This window comes from Aethalodelphis obliquidens, unplaced genomic scaffold, assembly GCF_003676395.1.
Source record: "Aethalodelphis obliquidens isolate GAN/ISIS:26980383/991018 unplaced genomic scaffold, ASM367639v1 scaffold5, whole genome shotgun sequence".
Taxonomy (NCBI): Eukaryota; Metazoa; Chordata; class Mammalia; order Artiodactyla; family Delphinidae; genus Aethalodelphis; species Aethalodelphis obliquidens.
In genome coordinates this window covers 15,613,884-15,633,123 of record NW_020837949.1, presented here as the reverse complement: position 1 = coordinate 15,633,123, position 19,240 = coordinate 15,613,884, and the positions used below count along the sequence as shown (strand labels likewise).

The window sequence follows — 19,240 nt, the reverse complement described above, 5'->3', positions numbered from 1 at the left end:
GTGCCCATCTATCCATTCATCCATGATCCACCATTAGTCCATCTGTCCGCCCATCCATTGATCAATCCATCCATCCACTGAGCTATCCCTCTATCTGATTTTTAAAATTTTTTAAAAATTTTATTGAAGCATAGTTGACTTACAATGTTGTGTTAATTTCTGCTGTACAGCAAAGTGATTCCGTTTATATATATATATATATATATTCTTTTCCATTATGGTTTATCACAGGATATTGACTATAGTTCCCTTTGCTATACTGTAGGACCTTGTTGAGGGAAGGATTAGGAGTTTGGGATTAGTAAATGCAAACTATTGATATTATATATAGGATGTATAAACAAGGTCCTCAACCCGATTTATGCTAAGTGAATAGACTCCTGACTTATATATATATTCTCTATGTGTCTAATTAATCTTCCATTCTATTACTCCTTTGTTTAAAAAATATTTTTCAAAACTAAAAAAACTTTAAATAGCAAAAAACAAGTTTACACTATATAAATCCCAAATCCTCAGCCGGGTTTTAAGACACTGCTCCACAGGTTCATTCTAACCTCTAATCACATTTCTAGTAACTTAATATGCATCCTCTACTCAAAATGAATCATACTGTACTCAAAATGAATCATTTTCATCACAACATCCCATCTTCTACACATACTGTTTATTAAACAATTATTTGTTCACTGCTCTATGCCGTATATTAGACATCATAGGTTCAGAGGTGAGGCCCCCAACATTATGGACACCGTATCTTTGCCGTAGAGGCACACCTGGAGCACTTATGCTGCAATTCACATAATACAGGTGCGTGCCATGGACGACAGGGGCATAGTGTACAGGGCGATTAATTTTGAGCAATAGTTCAGAAAGGTGCTACAGTAAAGGGTGAACAGCAATGTGACAAGAGAGGAGGAAGAGGACATGACTCCAGTTTTCTCTCCTCTGCACAACTAAGTAGTACACATCTTCCACTTCAGCCACTTCCCTGACACCATTTCCTTATCACTCCCAAGTCACTGCTTGCCTCTGAACTTGCACAGCACTTGCGGTCTGATCCACTCAATTTACAACTCAGGTATATTTAACGTTGCTCAGATTCTTTTCCCCATTTGCCCCTTTTGTGTCATTAACAAACACGATATCCTTATCACTTAGGCGTCCATGAACTGTTCTCTATTTAGTGAAAGAGGAAGCAAACTTAGATCATCTCTGAAGTCCCTGTCTTTAATAATTCATAGAGACTGAAACAGCAACAGGCTGTATCTTAACTGGACCGTCCCCTCCTCAAAAGCAGAGATCACCTACAATTTTCTGAATGCCCTAGGGAAAAAGCTGATGATAATTTAACAAAGGCATTTTATATAAAGACTGTTGTGGTAAAATATATCAGACATTAATTAGCATGTGGTGGCTCAGGTGGCCAAAATCATGGAGTTAATTACATTAGCTTTGCTCTGTTCCTCGGTCCCCAACCACACCCCCAACCCTAGTTAGGCTTCAGCGAGACCAGAGATAGAGAGGGGGTAAGGTTCAGGGCAAACTGCACCTCACTCCTGAGAACCTCCTCCAGTGGCAGTGTCAGGCTCACCATCATTACAACACGAAGGTAGTCATTTAGCAACTCAAAAGAGCAGAATGTTGAAAATAGATTATTTCTCTGCTTACAACACATTTCTTTTCCCTGTTCTCTACAATGTTAATACAGACTTTGAACACAAGAATTATTATTAAGAATTTTGAAGAAAGGAAGGAAAGGAGGGATAATATTTTCTTTAAATTACAAGCTCCCATAAGAGAAGCTTTACTGTAATGAATGCGATCTGGAAAAATGCCCATTAACTTTAGTAATAAGAACATCATTTTGGATCAATCCTAATTCTATGACTCCCCTCCTTATATGGGGTGACTAAACAGTTTTAAATCTTTTAGTTGTTTAGCGTGATACTTCAGGGAATCTTGTCTCAAAATGTAAAATGTGCACTTCCCTTCATGGACACAGGAAATATTTTATCATCCAGTCTCACATGAAAATAACAGAAAATCAGAGCCCACAGAAGAGTATTGATAAGAAACCTCAGAGAGTGGGAAGAAAACTAGATGAGGAGACAAAGACCTGGATTCTAGAACAATTTCTATCCTTTAAAGAGCTGTGTACTTTAGATATGTCATTACATTTAACTTTTCTAAGGCTATTTCTTTATCCTCAAATGAGGTTGATAACTACTGATTCTATAGGACTTGGGCAAAGACCAAATGAAACCTGTGAAATGTAATATAGTTTTGCTAGCCTTGGTGGTATCTGTTGTTCATGATTATCATGAATAATAAATCATTAATCTCTCTTTCCTCTGAAGAGAGGGAAAAAAGCAGTCGGGTCTAAATTACAATAGAAAGAAAGAAAGATAAGTTCATAAAGGGCTTCCTAACTACAGGAGTTGAGAAACCTGAAACCTAAGAGTTTATAGAATGACCTTTCTTGAAAATCTGCAAGGAAACTATTAGCAGTTAGGTTTTTGAGTACCTCTAGTAAAGCCTTATGTGGAAGTAGAGGGATAGATCCTAGAACCTCTAGGCTTTGCCTAGCCCAGTCATGTGTGAGGCTGTCCCTTGCTGGAGAAACTGGCTGTCTTCCAATGCTAGGGGTCCTACGTGGTGCTATTTCACTTGGTGTTGGGAAATGTGTTTTCAAGAAGGCATCGAAGCCTCCAGGTGAAACTCATGAAAACTGACTTACCTGGTTGCCTCCACTCTTGGGGTTCACAAACACAAGCAAAGGTTTCATGAGAGGAGAAGAGATAGGTTTTATCACAAAAGGACGACCTTTGTTTTCCTAATGAAGAAAGAAAGCAGAACTATTGAGACATACATCTGTGACTTGAAAGGCAGCCCCAAAACAATGAAAGTGAGAAATTACTAGCACCACCGCTACCCCCTTACCCCCTAAAAAAAACCCCGCCCCACCCCCCCAAAAAAACCTCTGCATCTTGTTTCACAGGGCTAACTCAAAGTAAGTGAGAAAGTATCTCAAGCTATAACTTGCCCCCAAGAATTAAGCCACGCTTTTGTTTTTATTCTGTATACTCAAAGCGTTCTAGAAACGTTCTAGCTCTTATCTTCATCTTTATAATCTTTGGGATAATACTTCCACAGACAAGTGCAAATGCTCTGATTCTGAAGTGGCAGGAGGTTTCATATATATATATATATATTTTTTTTAAGGAATATTTATTTATATACTTATTTATATATATGTGTGTGTGTGTGTGTGTGTGTGTATATATATATATATATATATTTTTTTTTTTTTTTAAGGAATAGGCAGAATCCCAGTGTGGTTAGAATGAGGTGAAGGAAAGAGTGGCAGGAGATAGATCGGAAAAATACGCTTGGCCAGGTCAAGTCAGACAGAGGTGGCTATGGAAAGGAGGATGGATTTCACTGGACCATCACCCTCAAACACTTACTTCAGTTCCTCTTTTACTGGCTTTTCTTTTAAAGCTTGTTCTCTTCTTCTTCCGATTTGAAGCCTTCAGCGAGTTCTGTAGGGAAAGAAGGGACCACCTGAGCTCGCAGGCAGACGGCCCACGAGCTTTCCCATGCAGAACCATCTAGAAGATGACGGCAGCACATGCTGTTCGACGTTCATGCTTCTCATGCTTTGACACTTCCAAGCCACTGCTCATGGGTAAGCCACACACAGAACCCAGTCGCGTGCTTCAGAGTGAGCGACTGACTCCCCACCACACGGAGAGGCAGGGACTTAGAACCCTGGAGGCTCTCATGGACTCACATAACAACACATGTTATACCTGCCAACCCTCCCAGTAAAAATGGAAGAATCCCAAATTCTCTGAGGGGCTCCAGTCTCCCGCCCAACCAGGTCCGTCTCCCGCCCAACCAAGTTCAAGTTCACCTCCTGGTATGGAGATCACCTATGTGGAAATGTAAAAAAGGAGGCCATTTTTCACGTTTTCCTTTTTCGTTTTTCGTTTTCTCTTTTTACTTTTTATAGGGAATGACCTGTTCATAAAATGACTCAACCCCACTGGAACTTTATGATCCAACTCCCCTATCAGCATTAATGGCTTGGTTTTAAAATGCAAAGACTCGAGTTACTTATAATAATAGAGTGGGAGCCACTGCTCTTCCTTTCTCTGGCTAAAGACCCATTAGTTTAAAAAGTCCTCCCTCCCCTGGTAACATTGATTTTTTTTTTTCTTCTCATAGAATTGCATCCAACTTGCTGAAACACAGTGACCCCAAATTTACATTCCCAGTCTTTCTAGGGATTTTATGGACCCCAACTTTGTGATTATTACAGCTATTTATTCTTAATAGTTTATACAGATGCTTTGAGAAGAACCTCTCTCAGGGGACAGTCACAGCTCACTGGCTGAAGACAAGGCAAAGCCAGATTTAATTAGTGAAAAGTCAATAGTTAATTAGATTGCCATCTTCATAAAGGCAAGCTATTACTACCATGTCGTAGAGTTTTACAGAGTGTTGAAAGCCTGAAATACAAAATTCTTAACTTAAAAGCTTATATAAGTATATACAACTGCATTGTTTGAGCAATTAAATGTTTTCAAACAGCTTGAAGAAACTTAGGTATTTATTCTTCAACATTTTAGAGTACTTTTTCTTAGCATTCAAAATAAACCTTAGTCTAGAGCACATATAGTAAAGCATCCAAGTTACAAGACTGAAACTATTTAGTTTTTATTTTACTTTCATTTGAACCATGAAAAAAATAAGTTGATTTGTGGCCTGTGCTCACCAAGGATGAAGGAAACTTTCTTGGACAACCATTTGTCCAAGTCTTCAGGTTCTCTGAATCTCCCCAGAAATCGGAAGTTCCTGGGTGTTCGAGATTCCAGGTGATCTGTCATCACTCACTCTAGACTATACTTCTCCTGCAAACAGATCTCCACATTTCTGAATTCCTCTTTAAATGGGTGTACTGCCGTGCCCCTCTTTGGGAAACTTTTGCATTCTTCGAGTATTTGCTATATTTTGACTACTTTCAGTTTTATTAAAAGGGAAAAAAAATTACTCGGAACCTTTAAACTTTTAATCAGCCAAATATTCCAAGAAGAATGCTGAAAACTATTAGACCGACAGAAGCTGTATCTACCTGATGGCACTCAGTGATGCTCTGAGTGCTGGTACTTGGGCCCCAACAAACATTCTAATTTAATTTGTTTGGGGTGAAGCCCAGGCAAAGATACTTTTTAAAAGCTCCCCAGAATAGAATAATAAAATAAAATAAAAGCTCCCCAGGGAATTCGAATGTGTAGCCGGGGTTGAGAACCCCTGTTTGAAGTACAAAGGGCAGAGTGAGTAGCCATATGTACTGCGGTAAAGCCAATCACCGCGGTGAGGAACGTGAGGTGTGGGATCTGCCAGGCTCGGTGTAAATTCTGAACCACCCTGTCACTTAGATCTGTGACCTTGGCCGAGTCAGTCAAACTTCTGAAATAACAGTTTCTTAATTTTAAAATGAAGTTGATAATACCTACCTCACAGGACAGTTGTGGAGTTTAAACAAGAAAAAGGATGTGAAGCAGTTAACTTGGTATCCGTCCCATGAGAAGCACTTCCATAAATGCCAGTTGCCTCGTTCATAGCTCTAGATCCCCAACACCCAGCACAAATGCCCGGCACATGGTATGAACTCAAATCGTTGTGGAAATAATAAACCAATATTTTTAGAGTTCACAACATTGAGTGAGTCTTTCCTGATTTTGAAAAGGATCCTTGGGAAGTGAGTGATTGTTTCCTAACTTCTTGGCTGTTTTCATTCATTTAGTGCCAAGAGAAAGGCAGGACCCCGAGTGCTTGCAGGAACACACTGTCGGCCTTGCTTCTTGACAGCACTCAATAATTAAACTCCAAGAGGTAGGTCGAATGCATCAAGCTGAGGTTGTTTCCTAAACTTGCCTGATCACAGAAATCATAGTTCTTCAGGTGATTCTGATGATCAAGTATGTTTGAGAAACAGAGGGTTAGAAAAACACATCAAAATAAGGCTTGATGTCCGACAACAGGGCAGGCGGGGAGCTCAACTCTAACAGGGAACAGACACACAAAACGGCCTTTGTTTGAAACACAGATACAAGTGCTTCTGAGCCTCACCGAGCCACACGCATCTGAGGCCATCATCCCACAGAACAAGAAGGGGGCAAAAATAAAGCACGGTGGTTGACTTACAGTACCTGGACGCTTCTATGTGAGCTCTGAGTAAGCTTACAGCCCTATGGATGGTCAAATAGCAAAAGATAAGCAGTACGGAACTTCACAGCACACATCCAAATTCCCCAGGCTTCCTTCTGTTCCCGTGTAAATATGTATCTCTGTCTCAATATATCACTTCTTTTAGAAGGCAGCGTAATTCAACGAGGAACAGATGGACGTGAAGGCAGATTCGGGCTGTGTTTTGGCCAAGACAAGTCTTCTAGCCTTGCTTATCCACACTAACACTTACCCTGCCTGGTCAGTATTGTGAGGGCTAAAAGAAACATGCTTTCCAAGAATGTAAAAATTATGCCAAGACGTTACTGTCTAGAATTGTTGGTGATACAGTCAAGAAACCTTTAATACTTGTCCTGTGTCCTAAAACAAAGCAGCCCTCTTAACAAGGGCGGCTAACTCAGTGATACAAAGGGTTCACTTTGCAAGTTCAACACTTTCCGAACAGTGAAATACTGTGCTCTCATTTGGATTTTTACATTCTTCTGATTCCAACAGCATTCACCCCCTGTACGTTCTGTGCCCACTCTTTTGTTAAAGTCCTAAGAAAAGATAAAGGCCTTTTGTTTTCTTGTATCAGATATTGGGCAGAATTACCTTGCCACAAAAATGATCCTATCAACACAATCTTTATCATAGTTATGACTCCTTCCTGGGCTGTTACAAAATCTTACGGGTGAATCACTCAGCTGTGAATGAAGCCTAACGTACTACTCTTATTACCCTTCAGGGATTTCCTCAGGTGATGGGATCACAAAGGATCTAAATAATAACAGATCTAAAGAGAAGATATCTCACTTCATCATTCCAAATGAAGCCCTCCTCCATCATACACTGGACAAAACTCTGATGGACAATAAGAGAGCAATCCATGGACTTTGCCTATTAAAGAACGTTCTCACTCTGCCCTGCTTCAGCTGTACCATTGCAGCAAAGGTTGTTGTGAGGACAGGTAAGCAGAAGGATCAAGAAAACTCATTCCAAAGTTAAGGACAGGGTCTCCGCAGCTTCTCAGGCGTATTCGGCCAAATCACAGCAAGTATCGCTTGACCTTTAGAACTAATCAAAGGAAGTCACTTGGGCACTGAGGGAGATTGTTGGCCATTGCTATTACATATCATGGGGTCCCCAGCATTTTAAGATCATCCAGTCATAAGGAATAAGGACTAGCATGAAGAAAGGCAACGCAAGGCTAGGCAGGAGTTGATAGTGACATTTTTATAAGTAGACCATTAGAAAGAATATGAACATCCATTGGTAAGGAGTTGGCTTAAATTAACTGCAAACTATCCATAGTGTGGGACATATACAGTAGTTTTCAAAAGAGTCAAATCTGTATGTATTAATATAGACTTTTCCCTATGATTTTTTTTAACTGGGAAAGCCAAATTTTAAAGCATTAAGTGGAGAACGATGTTAGTTATTAAAAATGCAGTGTCCCCCCCCCAAACTTAACCCACGAAAAGTTCACGTCACGCAGGTCTTGCTCCACCAGCTCCAAGTGCTTACACTCGCATCTGAACATCTTTAACGCGTTCATCCAGTCAAAATATCATCTGCTAACATTTTCAGTCCAAACACTGACATCTGTAACTTTAAATGTACGTTTACTTTATATCAACAGATTCAGGTTTGGTTGTTGAAATTTGGTTTTCTTGTCATTTTAATTCCTTCCAGTCATCTACCGTCCATCATCTTTTAACTTCTAGGTCTCTCTAAGTAATCTGGTGACGGAACCCAGCAAATCATCCAGGCAGCCCTCATTTCCCTTACCATCAAACTTTCATGCAGCTCCCAACTCCACAGCTGGTCACGGAGTAATTATCCACTCAGAACCAGCCATCTTTCAACAGAGAAGGAAAATATATGGTTTAATTCCACCTCTTTACAACCCACTTCTGACCATTATACACTCCAGCAGATTTCCTTTACTCTTCTTCTCTCATCTGTTTAGACACAAACATCACAAATAAAGCTGACTTTATTTGATGACCCATCTTCACTGCTGTTCTCAGTTATGTCCTACCAACTTGCATTGTTCTTCCTCATCCCTCTTCCCAGGGATGCCACCCACATCCTTCAAAACCAAGCACAAATCACAGATTTTCCACTGAGCCTAGGCTGCTCTCCACGACTGAAACTGCTCAATTCTGCTTCATGTCTTCACTGTGTTTCTACATCTTAGGTGGCATTTACCTCTCTCTGCCTCAGATGTGTAGGCATCTCACTGACCAGGGCTATTTCAACCAACCTGTCTGGCCCCTTCCTCTCACCACCATATATGTATCTCTCCCACGAGATGAACACTGATCAAAAAGACAAACCTTCCCAGACATCTGAAAGCTACTCTTTCATTAAAGATTTACATGTGGCTGAATTCCTCTCCAGAATCCACAAATACCCTGACCAATGATTTAGATGGTTGTGTCTATTCTCCCCACTGGGGAGTACACTCTTTGTGGACATCAAATGAACATCTGATTCATCTTTGGACCTCTCACTGCATGTAACAGCATCTTTGAATGTGGTTAATTAAACATTTACTTAATTCAATTAAGCCTCTTCTCCTTTATCGTTTTTAAGCAGTGTCATAGAAAAATAAAGAAATATATAAAGAAGGAAAGATATATAAATTCTAAAAGTCGAAAAACATTTTATCTGTTCTTTATCTGCTTTCCAAATTCTATTTCTTTTTATCATTTCCCAATACCTCCAACAAATTCTCTAATCTTACTGCTTCCACACCATCGCTAACAGGTTGCCACCCATACTCTACACTCTACAAACTATAGTTTTTATGGTCATCAATGCTCTGGCCCCAAACACAAGGACTTTTCTCAATCCTTGTGATTTTTTTCATGTCTACAGAATTTAACATTGATGATTGCCCTACTTTTCATTTTTAATAATGAAACTTTAATGCAACCATAGTTCTCTCTCTATCTCGCAGGATTCTCTTCCTCCTCCCACTTTCTGGGTATGGATGTTCTCCCAGTCTTCTTCTGTTCTTTTATTCAGTAAATGATCAGGTCTTGACTCTCTCCCATGGGATAGGCATTGTGCTAGTGAATACACGATCCCACTACAGTGTGAAATACAAGTTATAGTAGTATTTCAAGGTGCACTTGGAAACAGAGTAGGTGCCAGGCTATGGCCCCTATCCTTGTCTACTTCTACCCTCTCCATTGGAAATCTCATCCTCTTTACATCCTCTTTCACCATAATACAGATGGTTCAGGGATCAGTAACTTCTATCTTGACCCCCGTATGACTACCCACTGCTGCTATCTGCTGTTGTGTGGCTTCACCTGATACCCTGCACCCCTAAAAGTCAACAAGAAGGAAAATAACAACAGCTAACATCTGAGTGGTTACAATGAGCCGGGTGCTGTCCTGTGTGTTTTATTTTTTCTTTTTTAGTTCATTAGTCCTCACGAAAGCCCTATGAGTTAGGTACTAGTATTATTTAACCTTTGCAGCTGAGAAACTGAAACAGAAGAGATTAAGTTGAGATTAACCAAGTTAGTAAGTGGCAGAGCAAGGTTATGAACCCAGGCAGCCTGGCTTGCAAGCCAGAGCTCTTCAGAACTACTCTATTGCAACCCTGCCCCCAAGCTCATCATACACTACCCTTTACATAGAACTTAGTTAATTGATTAAATTACTTAATGGCGTTGGAGCCTGGAGGAGGAGGGACCACCAAAATTTTAAAACTGATTCAGCAAGGCTGGCTACAGTAACACGGTAAGGCAGCATGGCATATCATTAAAACCTTGGTTTCCAGAGTCACAGTTCTTGGGTTCAAATGCCATCTCAAACTATTCAATAATTATATAGTCCCAGCTAATTTATTTGACTTTTCTATTCCTTACTTTCCTTAGCTGCAAAATGGGACTAATAGGATACCTGCCCCATAGAGCACTGTGATGATGAGATACTGAAGGTAAAGTACTTAAAATATTTCCTAACACATGTAAAGCATTCAATAAATGTTAGCTTTCATTCTTATTATTACGATGTCCTGAATCATAGAACGTAATAAAAAGGTGCGTGATGAAAAAAATTTTGGACTTTAGCATCCAGACTGTGAACTATTCTCCAAAAAACACCCCCACCAACCAGCCACTTAATAAAAGTTGCTAAGATACCAACTTATTATTCTGAAAATTTAAGGGCAAACAAGTAAGCATTTTTTATGTATTTGCTGGTCATAAGGGAAAGGTCTCTTTATAGAAAAATTGTAGCTAAAAAATGAAGAATAAAAACTGGAAAAATCACCCTTTAGCAACCCCTAATGAAAACAGATTTAGGTAACAATCTTTAATGGATAAAATTATAGATGAAAGACTGATGGACAACTTTATAACAGATGGATTAGGATGACAGCTCCTGAATTCACAGATCAATCTTAACGTCACTAAGAGTGAACAACCTGATATCATGTTCCTTTAAAAGCTACACTATAGAAAAAGATACCATTACCCATATTGTCCTTTTGCCAAGAAGTTAAACCTGAATCTAATGTCTTTACATCTAAATATTTCGAAAAGAAATATGGGCCATACAGAAAATCATTTTAAAACACAATAATAAAATCATTTAATAACACAATAATAATCAGCCAAAATTAAAATATGAGATATTCTACAGGTTAAGTGACCCAATTTATTCAATAAATAAATGGCAGGAAAAATAAGAGAGGAGATTGCTATAGATTAAAAGAGATTTAAGAGATCAGTCAACAAAAAGGCAGTTGTAGACTCTGGATCCTAATTTGAAAAAAATAACTGTAAAAAAAGATATATTTGAAACAACCAGAAAATATTTTAAGGATGCCACCTCAAATTATTTAATTTTGATGGGTGAGATAATTGTATGTAGTTGTCTTTCTAAAGTGTTATCTTTTCAGGAAACAAAATGAAGCATTTACAGATTAAGTGGTATGCTAAAATCTGCTTTAAAATACTCTAGCAAAAGAAAAAAAGGAAGACTTGCACTTTGGGGAAGACAGAGTAAATGGGGTGGGACCAGGAGAAAAATGGATGTGGCTCTGAAAAGGTAACATAGGGATACCTGCGGTGATGGAATTGGTCTGTGTCTTGACTAATCAATGTCAAGATCCTTGCTGTGATGTTATACTATGATCCTGCAAGATGTTACCATGAGGGGAAAGTTTGTAAGGGGTACATGGGATCCTTCGGTGTTATTTCTTACAACTGCATGTGAATCTCAAAACAAATTTAATTACAAAAAAGAAAATATGGTGTGGCAGGGGTTAGGTGAAACAATAATAGCAGAAAAGTTCAGGGTTATACGCTTTTATGCTCAAGTGTCTCATTTAGTTATTTTAATGTTTACTAGTATCGGCATTGCAGATCAGTTCCTTTTCAGAAAAGATGAATATAGAAAAAGATGTTTAATGATATAACATACCAATAACTAAGGGTTATTATTTAGACATAGGATGAGAAAAGCATTGATTGAAATGAAGACCAAGAAGGACCTGACCTCAGACAGGAATATATCAGGTAAATGAGGTCTTGGTTCCAGAATTCTGACAGTGAGTTAAAATCTGTATATTTAAATGTAATGTTGAACAAGACACATAGTAAAGAAGTGCTTTTATAGGAAGAGATGAATGAGTATGATGTTTTGTCAGTAGTATTCCTTATAGGAAAGAAATAAGTGACTAGTTAGAAAGAAGTGACGACTAATGTGTTACTGAATATTGCAACAACAATTCAGGATGTGAAATGATAATTGCAGAGTTTGTGTTTCAAGTCAAATTTCTGTATTATCTGTGGTGCTTCAGGTATAGAATCTGTTTTATGTCTTTATGAACATTAAAAATATCTGTGACACCAAAAAACAAAGTTCATGGCTATGGAATTCATTATGACCTTCTCTTTCTCTTCACTTGCTTGAAAATTTCCACAACCAAAAGAATTTTTAAAGTTTAGAAAAGTAAACTTAGAATTTCTCTGCAGAGTGGTAGTCTTCTGATTTTTCTGTTCTATCTTCAGGGGCCCAAAATCCCATACCACTAGGTCATCCTACACACTCATGCTAGTTGTTTCCTTCTAAAATACAGTTTTCCTCTATCACTCCTTTGCTTAAAAGGATAAAGTTTACATGAATCAAAAATCTCCCCCAGCCAGGCCTGAGCAACCTTATGCTCATGCCCTACACACCTCCTACACAAACCTTCCACAGCAGTCAACCTAGTCTCACGGTCCCATGAAGATAATTTTGGACAAAGTATCCTTGCTTGTGCCATTCTCCTGTTGGTCATTTCCTTCTCCACTGACCTCAATCCCACCCATCTGTAAGGAGGCAGAATGAAATCCACCTGCTTCATGAAGCTCTCCCTGATCTTTCCTTAAAATAACTATATGGTTCTTCAGAGCAAGAATTGTCTATTATATCACAATGCCTAGTAGCCTTCCTGATACCATCAAGGTTTTTGATGAAAAACGTGTTGATTTAACTGAATATTTACTATACAGCACATGGAGAGATTACTGAATTTTAGGGGAAAAACACACACAAAGAAGTAAAAATGTTAAAGAGGTTTTAAAATAACACCAAATTGGAAATCAGTACACCTGAATCTCAGACATAGTACTGTAATTGACTTGCTATGTCACCTTGGACAACTTACTTAGCATCTCGTGACATTCAGCTCTAAAATGTAAAAATAACTAGATGTTTCATTTTTTAATGTGTAGATACTGTACTCGCCTCTGGAAAACAGTTCCCAAGGGCTTCCATGGATTGTAACTTGAAAAGATGATTCCTACATGTTACTCATTAGAGGCAAAACTTTTATATAAAACACATGAAGCAAAACAGTGTCCCTGATCCACCAGTTTTTAAATAAAACTGAGTCAATGAGAACACACTACATGATAATTTTGGAGACCATCTGAAGTAGGACTGCCATATCTTTTAAAGATACTACATTCAAGAAGACTCCCTAAGGTACCCGCACCCCGGGGGAGGTATAATCTTCTCCCTGTAACATTAAAAGTCTGCCATCCCATAACTTGGAGATGACTATCTAAGATGTACAGTACAAAGGTAGAAACGTTTCTATCACAGATTAGGACCTTGTTGAAAAACTACCAAGGTCTCCCAGAATATAGCAGCAGAGACTCTCCAGGACAGAAAGTACAATGAGGATGGAATACAGAATGAGATTAGATGTTAAGACGATAAATTCTACTTTGCCTTAAGAAAAGAGTGTTGCTCTCTAAGCAGGCCTTGTGTACTGGGGAAGGTCATGACCCACAGTCTGCATTCGGGTTGGAAGTGGTGGTAATAGCAACCAAACAATGGCACAGAGCGCCCTCACAGCCACTCCCTGGGGTTGCCCAGGCTGGAAGAGAAGAGAGTTGTGTGAGAATCAGCTGTACCCACTACGGGTCCTTAATGAACTCAGGAGAGCACCCATCAAAGAGAACATTAGCACCTGAGTGGGGAGGAAACACTCCTGCTGTGGAACTTTGATTTCTTTAGGAGGTGGAGGCTGGTTCCATGAGAGAGCCCAACGCAGAACTGTGATGGGCTAATGGGATGAGCTGGGAAGCAGAGGACCTTGGGGATGAGTGAGCAGAGATTGTAAGAACCCAGAGATTCGTCAGGGGGAGAAAAGCAAGAAGCAGCAGTTACTTTTTCTCTGTGCTGGCCCAGCAGCACCAGGGTTCCGGCAGTTACCTGAGGTTTCTTCACCTTAATGATCCAGGTGGGCGGGACAATAACAGCAGCGTGAGCCCCCAGGGAGCAGGGTTCCTCAATCTGGTGCAGCATGAAGCAGGTCACCTTATTGTGAAACTAAAGGGAAAAACAGGCCAGTAAACAATTCTGTGCAAAGGACGATGCTGCCACAAGAAGGAATAAGTGCATGTATACACACACATACACACACACACACACACTCTCTCTCTCTCTCTCTGAGGTCACATGCTCTTGTCACTGCCCAACCAGCCCCAAGAACTTAGAGACCAGATTTCAAATTCATTCCACTTTACAAACTGATAACGATTGATAACAAGAAATCCATCTTACAGGACAAGCCGGCTAAAATTTGATAAGCTTTTAATAGGATATTTACATAAAGATGTTAGAGACTTGGAGGGGTCTACGAAGGCTAACTTTGCACATGATTTTGTTTCACTTGGCTGGCGCTGGTGACAGACTTGGTTGATCTGGGACGATGTCCAGAAGGAAACGAAGGCAAGCAGAAAGGCAATGCCGACCATCTGCCTCTCCTTTTTCTATCCATAGATGTAAATCCTTCCCAGGTCGTCCTTCCAGTGTAGGGGACCCAGGAAAGAAGATGTCTCTTCTAGAGAGCTGTTAATCCGAGAGGGAACAAAAAGACTGCTTCTGCTAGGTTTGTCTAGGACCACTGAAAAAATAGTGGTCCTGTCATACTTGGCAAGTCTAAAGTGCTTTTGGTTTTTGAACGGAAGTAAAAGCAGACTAATGATCATAACGATACCGCAGTTCTAGGGGCTTAAGTTTATACCCCAATGGACTGAGTAACCTTAGGCCAATCACGTTTTTTTTTTTTTAGATGTTGAGGGTAGGAGTTTATCTTTATTAATTTATTTGTTTTCGCTGCGTTGGGTCTTCGTTTCTGTGCGAGGGCTTTCTCTAGTTGTGGCAAGCGGGGGCCACTCTTCATCGCGGTGCGCGGGCCTCTCACTATCGTGGCCTCTCTTGTTGCGGAGCACAGGCTCCAGACGCGCAGGCTCAGTAGTTGCGGCTCATGGGCCCAGTCGCTCCGCGGCATGTGGGATCCTCCCAGACCAGGGCTCGAACCCATGTCCCCTGCATTAGCAGGCAGATTCTCAACCACTGCGCCACCAGGGAAGCCCAGGCCAATCACATTTTCAATCATCTTTTTTGGTGACTGTAAAGTGATAATGAGTGGTAACATTTGTTTTCTAATGAACATAAAATCCCCATTAAATTAACATTAGCTTCTACTTGGATTATACTTAACTATGACCACATAATTTGTCATCTTAACTGAAACAATTTTAAGAATGAAAGGGAGCGCTGGTAATAATTATGCTGGAACAGCAGACATAAATTAGGGCTGTTACAGGAAAACTGGCAAATATAGCCACCCCAATTATGTCACATCAAGGAAATTGTCTTTATCGCTGAATATCTTCAAGATCTGACATTATCCATGGCAAATTACTAAATTAATTAAGCGTGAAATACTAATTAATAAGATAATAAATAATTCCCCCTACCACCAGTTACTTGTGATCTGCAAACAATTTGCTATACCAGAGAAATGTCATTTGAATTCCTTCTTTAGAAAGTGATTTTCTTTTAGCAATTCAAATAAACCCCCAAATGAATGGCCATTGCGTTTCTAAAATGGTAGGGATCTCAGAGACTGCCTACTCCAACTCTCTCAATTTATACCCGAGTAATCTCTAATCCAGAGAGACTAAGAGGTATGTCCAAAACTGCAGGACTTCTAAGTGGTAGAGTCAGGACCTGAATCCATGAAATCCAGCTCCCAAACCCAGTTTTATTTTCTGCTGCAGGAAGCGCCCATAGAAGGCACTTAATTGTTTGACATCAGATATCCTAGAAGGAATTACCTGCAGTGTTAAAATACACCACCACTGTAATCTGTCTTAAAATGTTCTGTGTTTTCACTCCTTGAAAAATCACGTTGTAAACCTGGGAAACTCAGAGCTATCAGTACTTGAACTAACCAAAACTCTGCCACAGGGGTCAAGCGAAAGTTGTTTTTTAGTGATTCAACTGGACTACAGATTAATAAAAAGAGAGCACATGTGTTCACTGTCAAGTGGGACTGAGTTCCCAAATTAAATAACCCTGGATCAACCACCTAACCACAGCCTGGCAGCTACGGGGGCACGAGCGGGCACATCCTATCTGAGGCCAGCTTGATGCCATTTGGCAAGTAACATCTCACCAGATCAGGGAAACCAACAGCACAGAGTTGGGGACCCCTGGGCTCTAAATCTGCTTCTTCCTGTCCAGGTGGAGATATTGCTTTGATGGCATAGTCTCATTCAAGGACTAGGATGGCCTTATGTTTGTGAACATGTTCTTGAACAGAAGCACGAAGATTATTCGTGTAACAATTAACCGAAAGGAGATGGAAATGCCAAGAATAAAAATATGCCAGGAGGGTGACACACAGAAAGCACTGAGCTTTCCAGACCAAAGCGTCCCTACCTAGTGACAGCAGATCCTCCTGACAGGTGCGGGCCTAGGGAAATTATGCCAGAGAGATTATTAGGTTGAACCTGATGGAACTGCCAAAATTCAAAAGTTTTTGACCCACAAAAATGTCAGTTTCATGTGTTTCAACTAAATGCATCTTCTGCTCCTGCCCTATGGCTCTGTTTGGCAGGTAAAGCTGTTGTGTGTCGAGTCCTGATGTTTTCCTTCCAACCCTTACCCTCGCTAAAACAGCACAGCCCTTTCTTTTCAGGTTGGCTGTGCAGTGAGGGGACAATGTATCGCAATTATACAGTCATTCAAAAAAACAAAAAAAAAACCCCCCAAAAAACAGGTGAATTGAGAGATTAGAGCAGGGGTCCAGACTTTTTCTATAAAATGACTGGACAGTAAATATTTTAGTCTTACAGGGTCATACTGTTTCTGCTCCAACTACTCAGCTCTGCTGCTGTAGCATGAAAGTAGCCAGAGATAACACATAAAGGATGGGCATGGCTGTGTTCCAATAAAACCTTATTTATAGAAACAGGCAGCAGTCAGATCTGGTCTACAGGCCATAGTTTGCCAACTTACGAGTTAGAGTATACATTGTCTAGTTAAAGAAAAAAACAGGTCCATAGGCAAACAAAAAAATGAACCATCTAGTTGGGACAGAGCTGTTAAAAAATGAACAAAAGATAGATAAGAGAAAAGTAAGTAGGGAAATTACCATTGGATCCTGATCAGTATATACGTTCAAATATAAGAAAGACTTACATTTCAATGAGCATACAGCCAACTATAACAACATCGAAACCTAAAGAAGGATACAAGACCACTCTTATCCTAACATAGCCCCATTATAAAAAAAAAGTTGCCCACATCCAAAACAGAAGAACCAAGATGCCTGAATTTCTGTGTCAGAGGGATTATCTAAGGTTGCAATCTCCCACTATAGGAGTCATCGACAATCTAAGGTAGTGGGGAAAATGTGGCGTAAGGGTGAAAAGCCCTCGATTCTAAACCCAGGGATAGAACCAGGAGAGGATTTTCCAATCTGTGATCCCAGGCTTCAATGTATAAAGGGGTTAATTTATAGTTTCTTCCAGCTCATTTATGCTATAGTTCTATAGTTTTGATCTTTCTTCCTCCACAGATCCTATGAGAGAAATAATACATAAATTAGGATAACGTTCCACTTACAGACAGGAACTCCAGCAACGACGTAAGTCGATTTTGATAAAACACGAGCCCACTTTATTTTATCCCCAAACTTACCGCCTGCTTGCACCAGGAACAGCTGATAGCCACAATCTCTTTACTGTGGAAGGAGAATTTTTGCTGGAAGCCCTGGGATGTCAGAATAAGAAACAGAGAATTAAAACCACTTCAAACACAGTATGCATCCGCCCTCCTGAAGTCCAACGAAGTAAGGCCAGGCTTAAGGTAACTGGGATGGCAAATGCCACACTCGGCACTGCGGCATCTCCAACTTCTACCACACAAGAGCTTCCTATCCCCGAATCCCCTGGAGTGTGACAGAGGAGGCACCAGCATTTCCTTAACACTACTCAAAGTCAGACACAAAACGTTGTTCTTTTTCTCCCAAGTAAATGAGGTTCTGATACATTTTTATAGTAAGTAAAAGAAAGAGCCGCTTTTGGTTCACATGACTCTTCATAACAGTCACCCATCTCAGAGGTTCTATACAACCTGAACACGGAGAACCCACAAAGAGAAGTGAAGCATGAGAGAGGCAGGCGACCTAGAAGTGCGAGTCTGGGAGATGTCCCAGGGTAGAGGAGGAAATGCAAACTCTTTCATCATCCCCCGGGGATGTTGGACTCAAAACAAGCAGCTTTCAATGTCCGGTTTTCGCCAGCAAGCAGCAATGAGATGAATGGAATAGCAAACACAATCCTCTTAATGAACAAACAGAATTACTTTTCCATCCAGAAAGGAAGACATGCTTTTTGGCTGCTTCTGTCCCTGCCAGAGAGAAGTACACAGTAACGCTCAAGGAGTTTTTTTTAGCTTTCCCAAAGCTCATCCGTTTCTATCTCCCTGTGAAATCTAAGCCAAACAAAATAATGCAGATCAGTGACCAAAAAAAATCCCCAAACAAGGCTTTTGTAAAGTAATCCAAAGAAAACGGAAAGGTGTAACGGGCAGGAAAGTTTTTAAGGCATTGGCTGACTAAGTCTTGCTTAACGTATACAGATAACTTTAAGTTAAAAAAACCCAAAAACTCAATTTACACATTATTAAAAGAAGTCCCAATGGCATTTTTGCAGTCCCCGTAATTCCCACCTATCTGCAGCATTTTATATACTAATGAGAATTTCCTCCTTTTGGGTCCTCTCGCCTCTCTTGGGTTTCCTAAAACACATTCCAGGTCTCCTTGTCCCTCTCCAATCTCCTGCATGTGGACATAAGACCGGAACCAGGGTCAATCCTCTGTTGCTCTGCAATTCCTCCTTGAATCCTTCTCTTTTCTCCCCAGCCTCAACTCTCACTTCTAGAAACAGGACCTCTTCCTTAACACCGGACTCTCCTGGATTCTGAAAAGTTTCTCCATCAATATCCCTTTCTCAACAGCTTAAGTAATAATAGAATCGCTCAGGGAAGAGGAGTTCACAGAACAAGCATGAGTCTGCTCTCCTTACAAAGGCCTGCTTGGAACGTTGCTCCTTGGCTGGCATTAGGGAACTTGAGCTTCAGGAGGGGTTCCAAGGTTCCCAGAACAGTTAAGGGTGACTGACTG

At 40.2% G+C, this 19,240-nt stretch overlaps 1 protein-coding gene across 1 annotated transcript in view; it reads right to left on the bottom strand.

The window, feature by feature from the left end:
- Positions 1 to 19,240, bottom strand: part of DGKI (diacylglycerol kinase iota) — a 258,213-nt gene that overhangs the window by 214,637 nt on the left and 24,336 nt on the right. The window contains exons 4-7 of the mRNA XM_027101799.1: positions 17,755 to 17,826; positions 13,972 to 14,088; positions 3,465 to 3,545; positions 2,741 to 2,836 (exon numbers count right to left, since the gene is read on the bottom strand). Coding sequence (XP_026957600.1) covers positions 2,741 to 2,836; positions 3,465 to 3,545; positions 13,972 to 14,064 — 270 coding nt within the window. The 5' untranslated portion in view covers positions 14,065 to 14,088; positions 17,755 to 17,826. The remainder of the gene's footprint in view (positions 1 to 2,740; positions 2,837 to 3,464; positions 3,546 to 13,971; positions 14,089 to 17,754; positions 17,827 to 19,240) is intronic.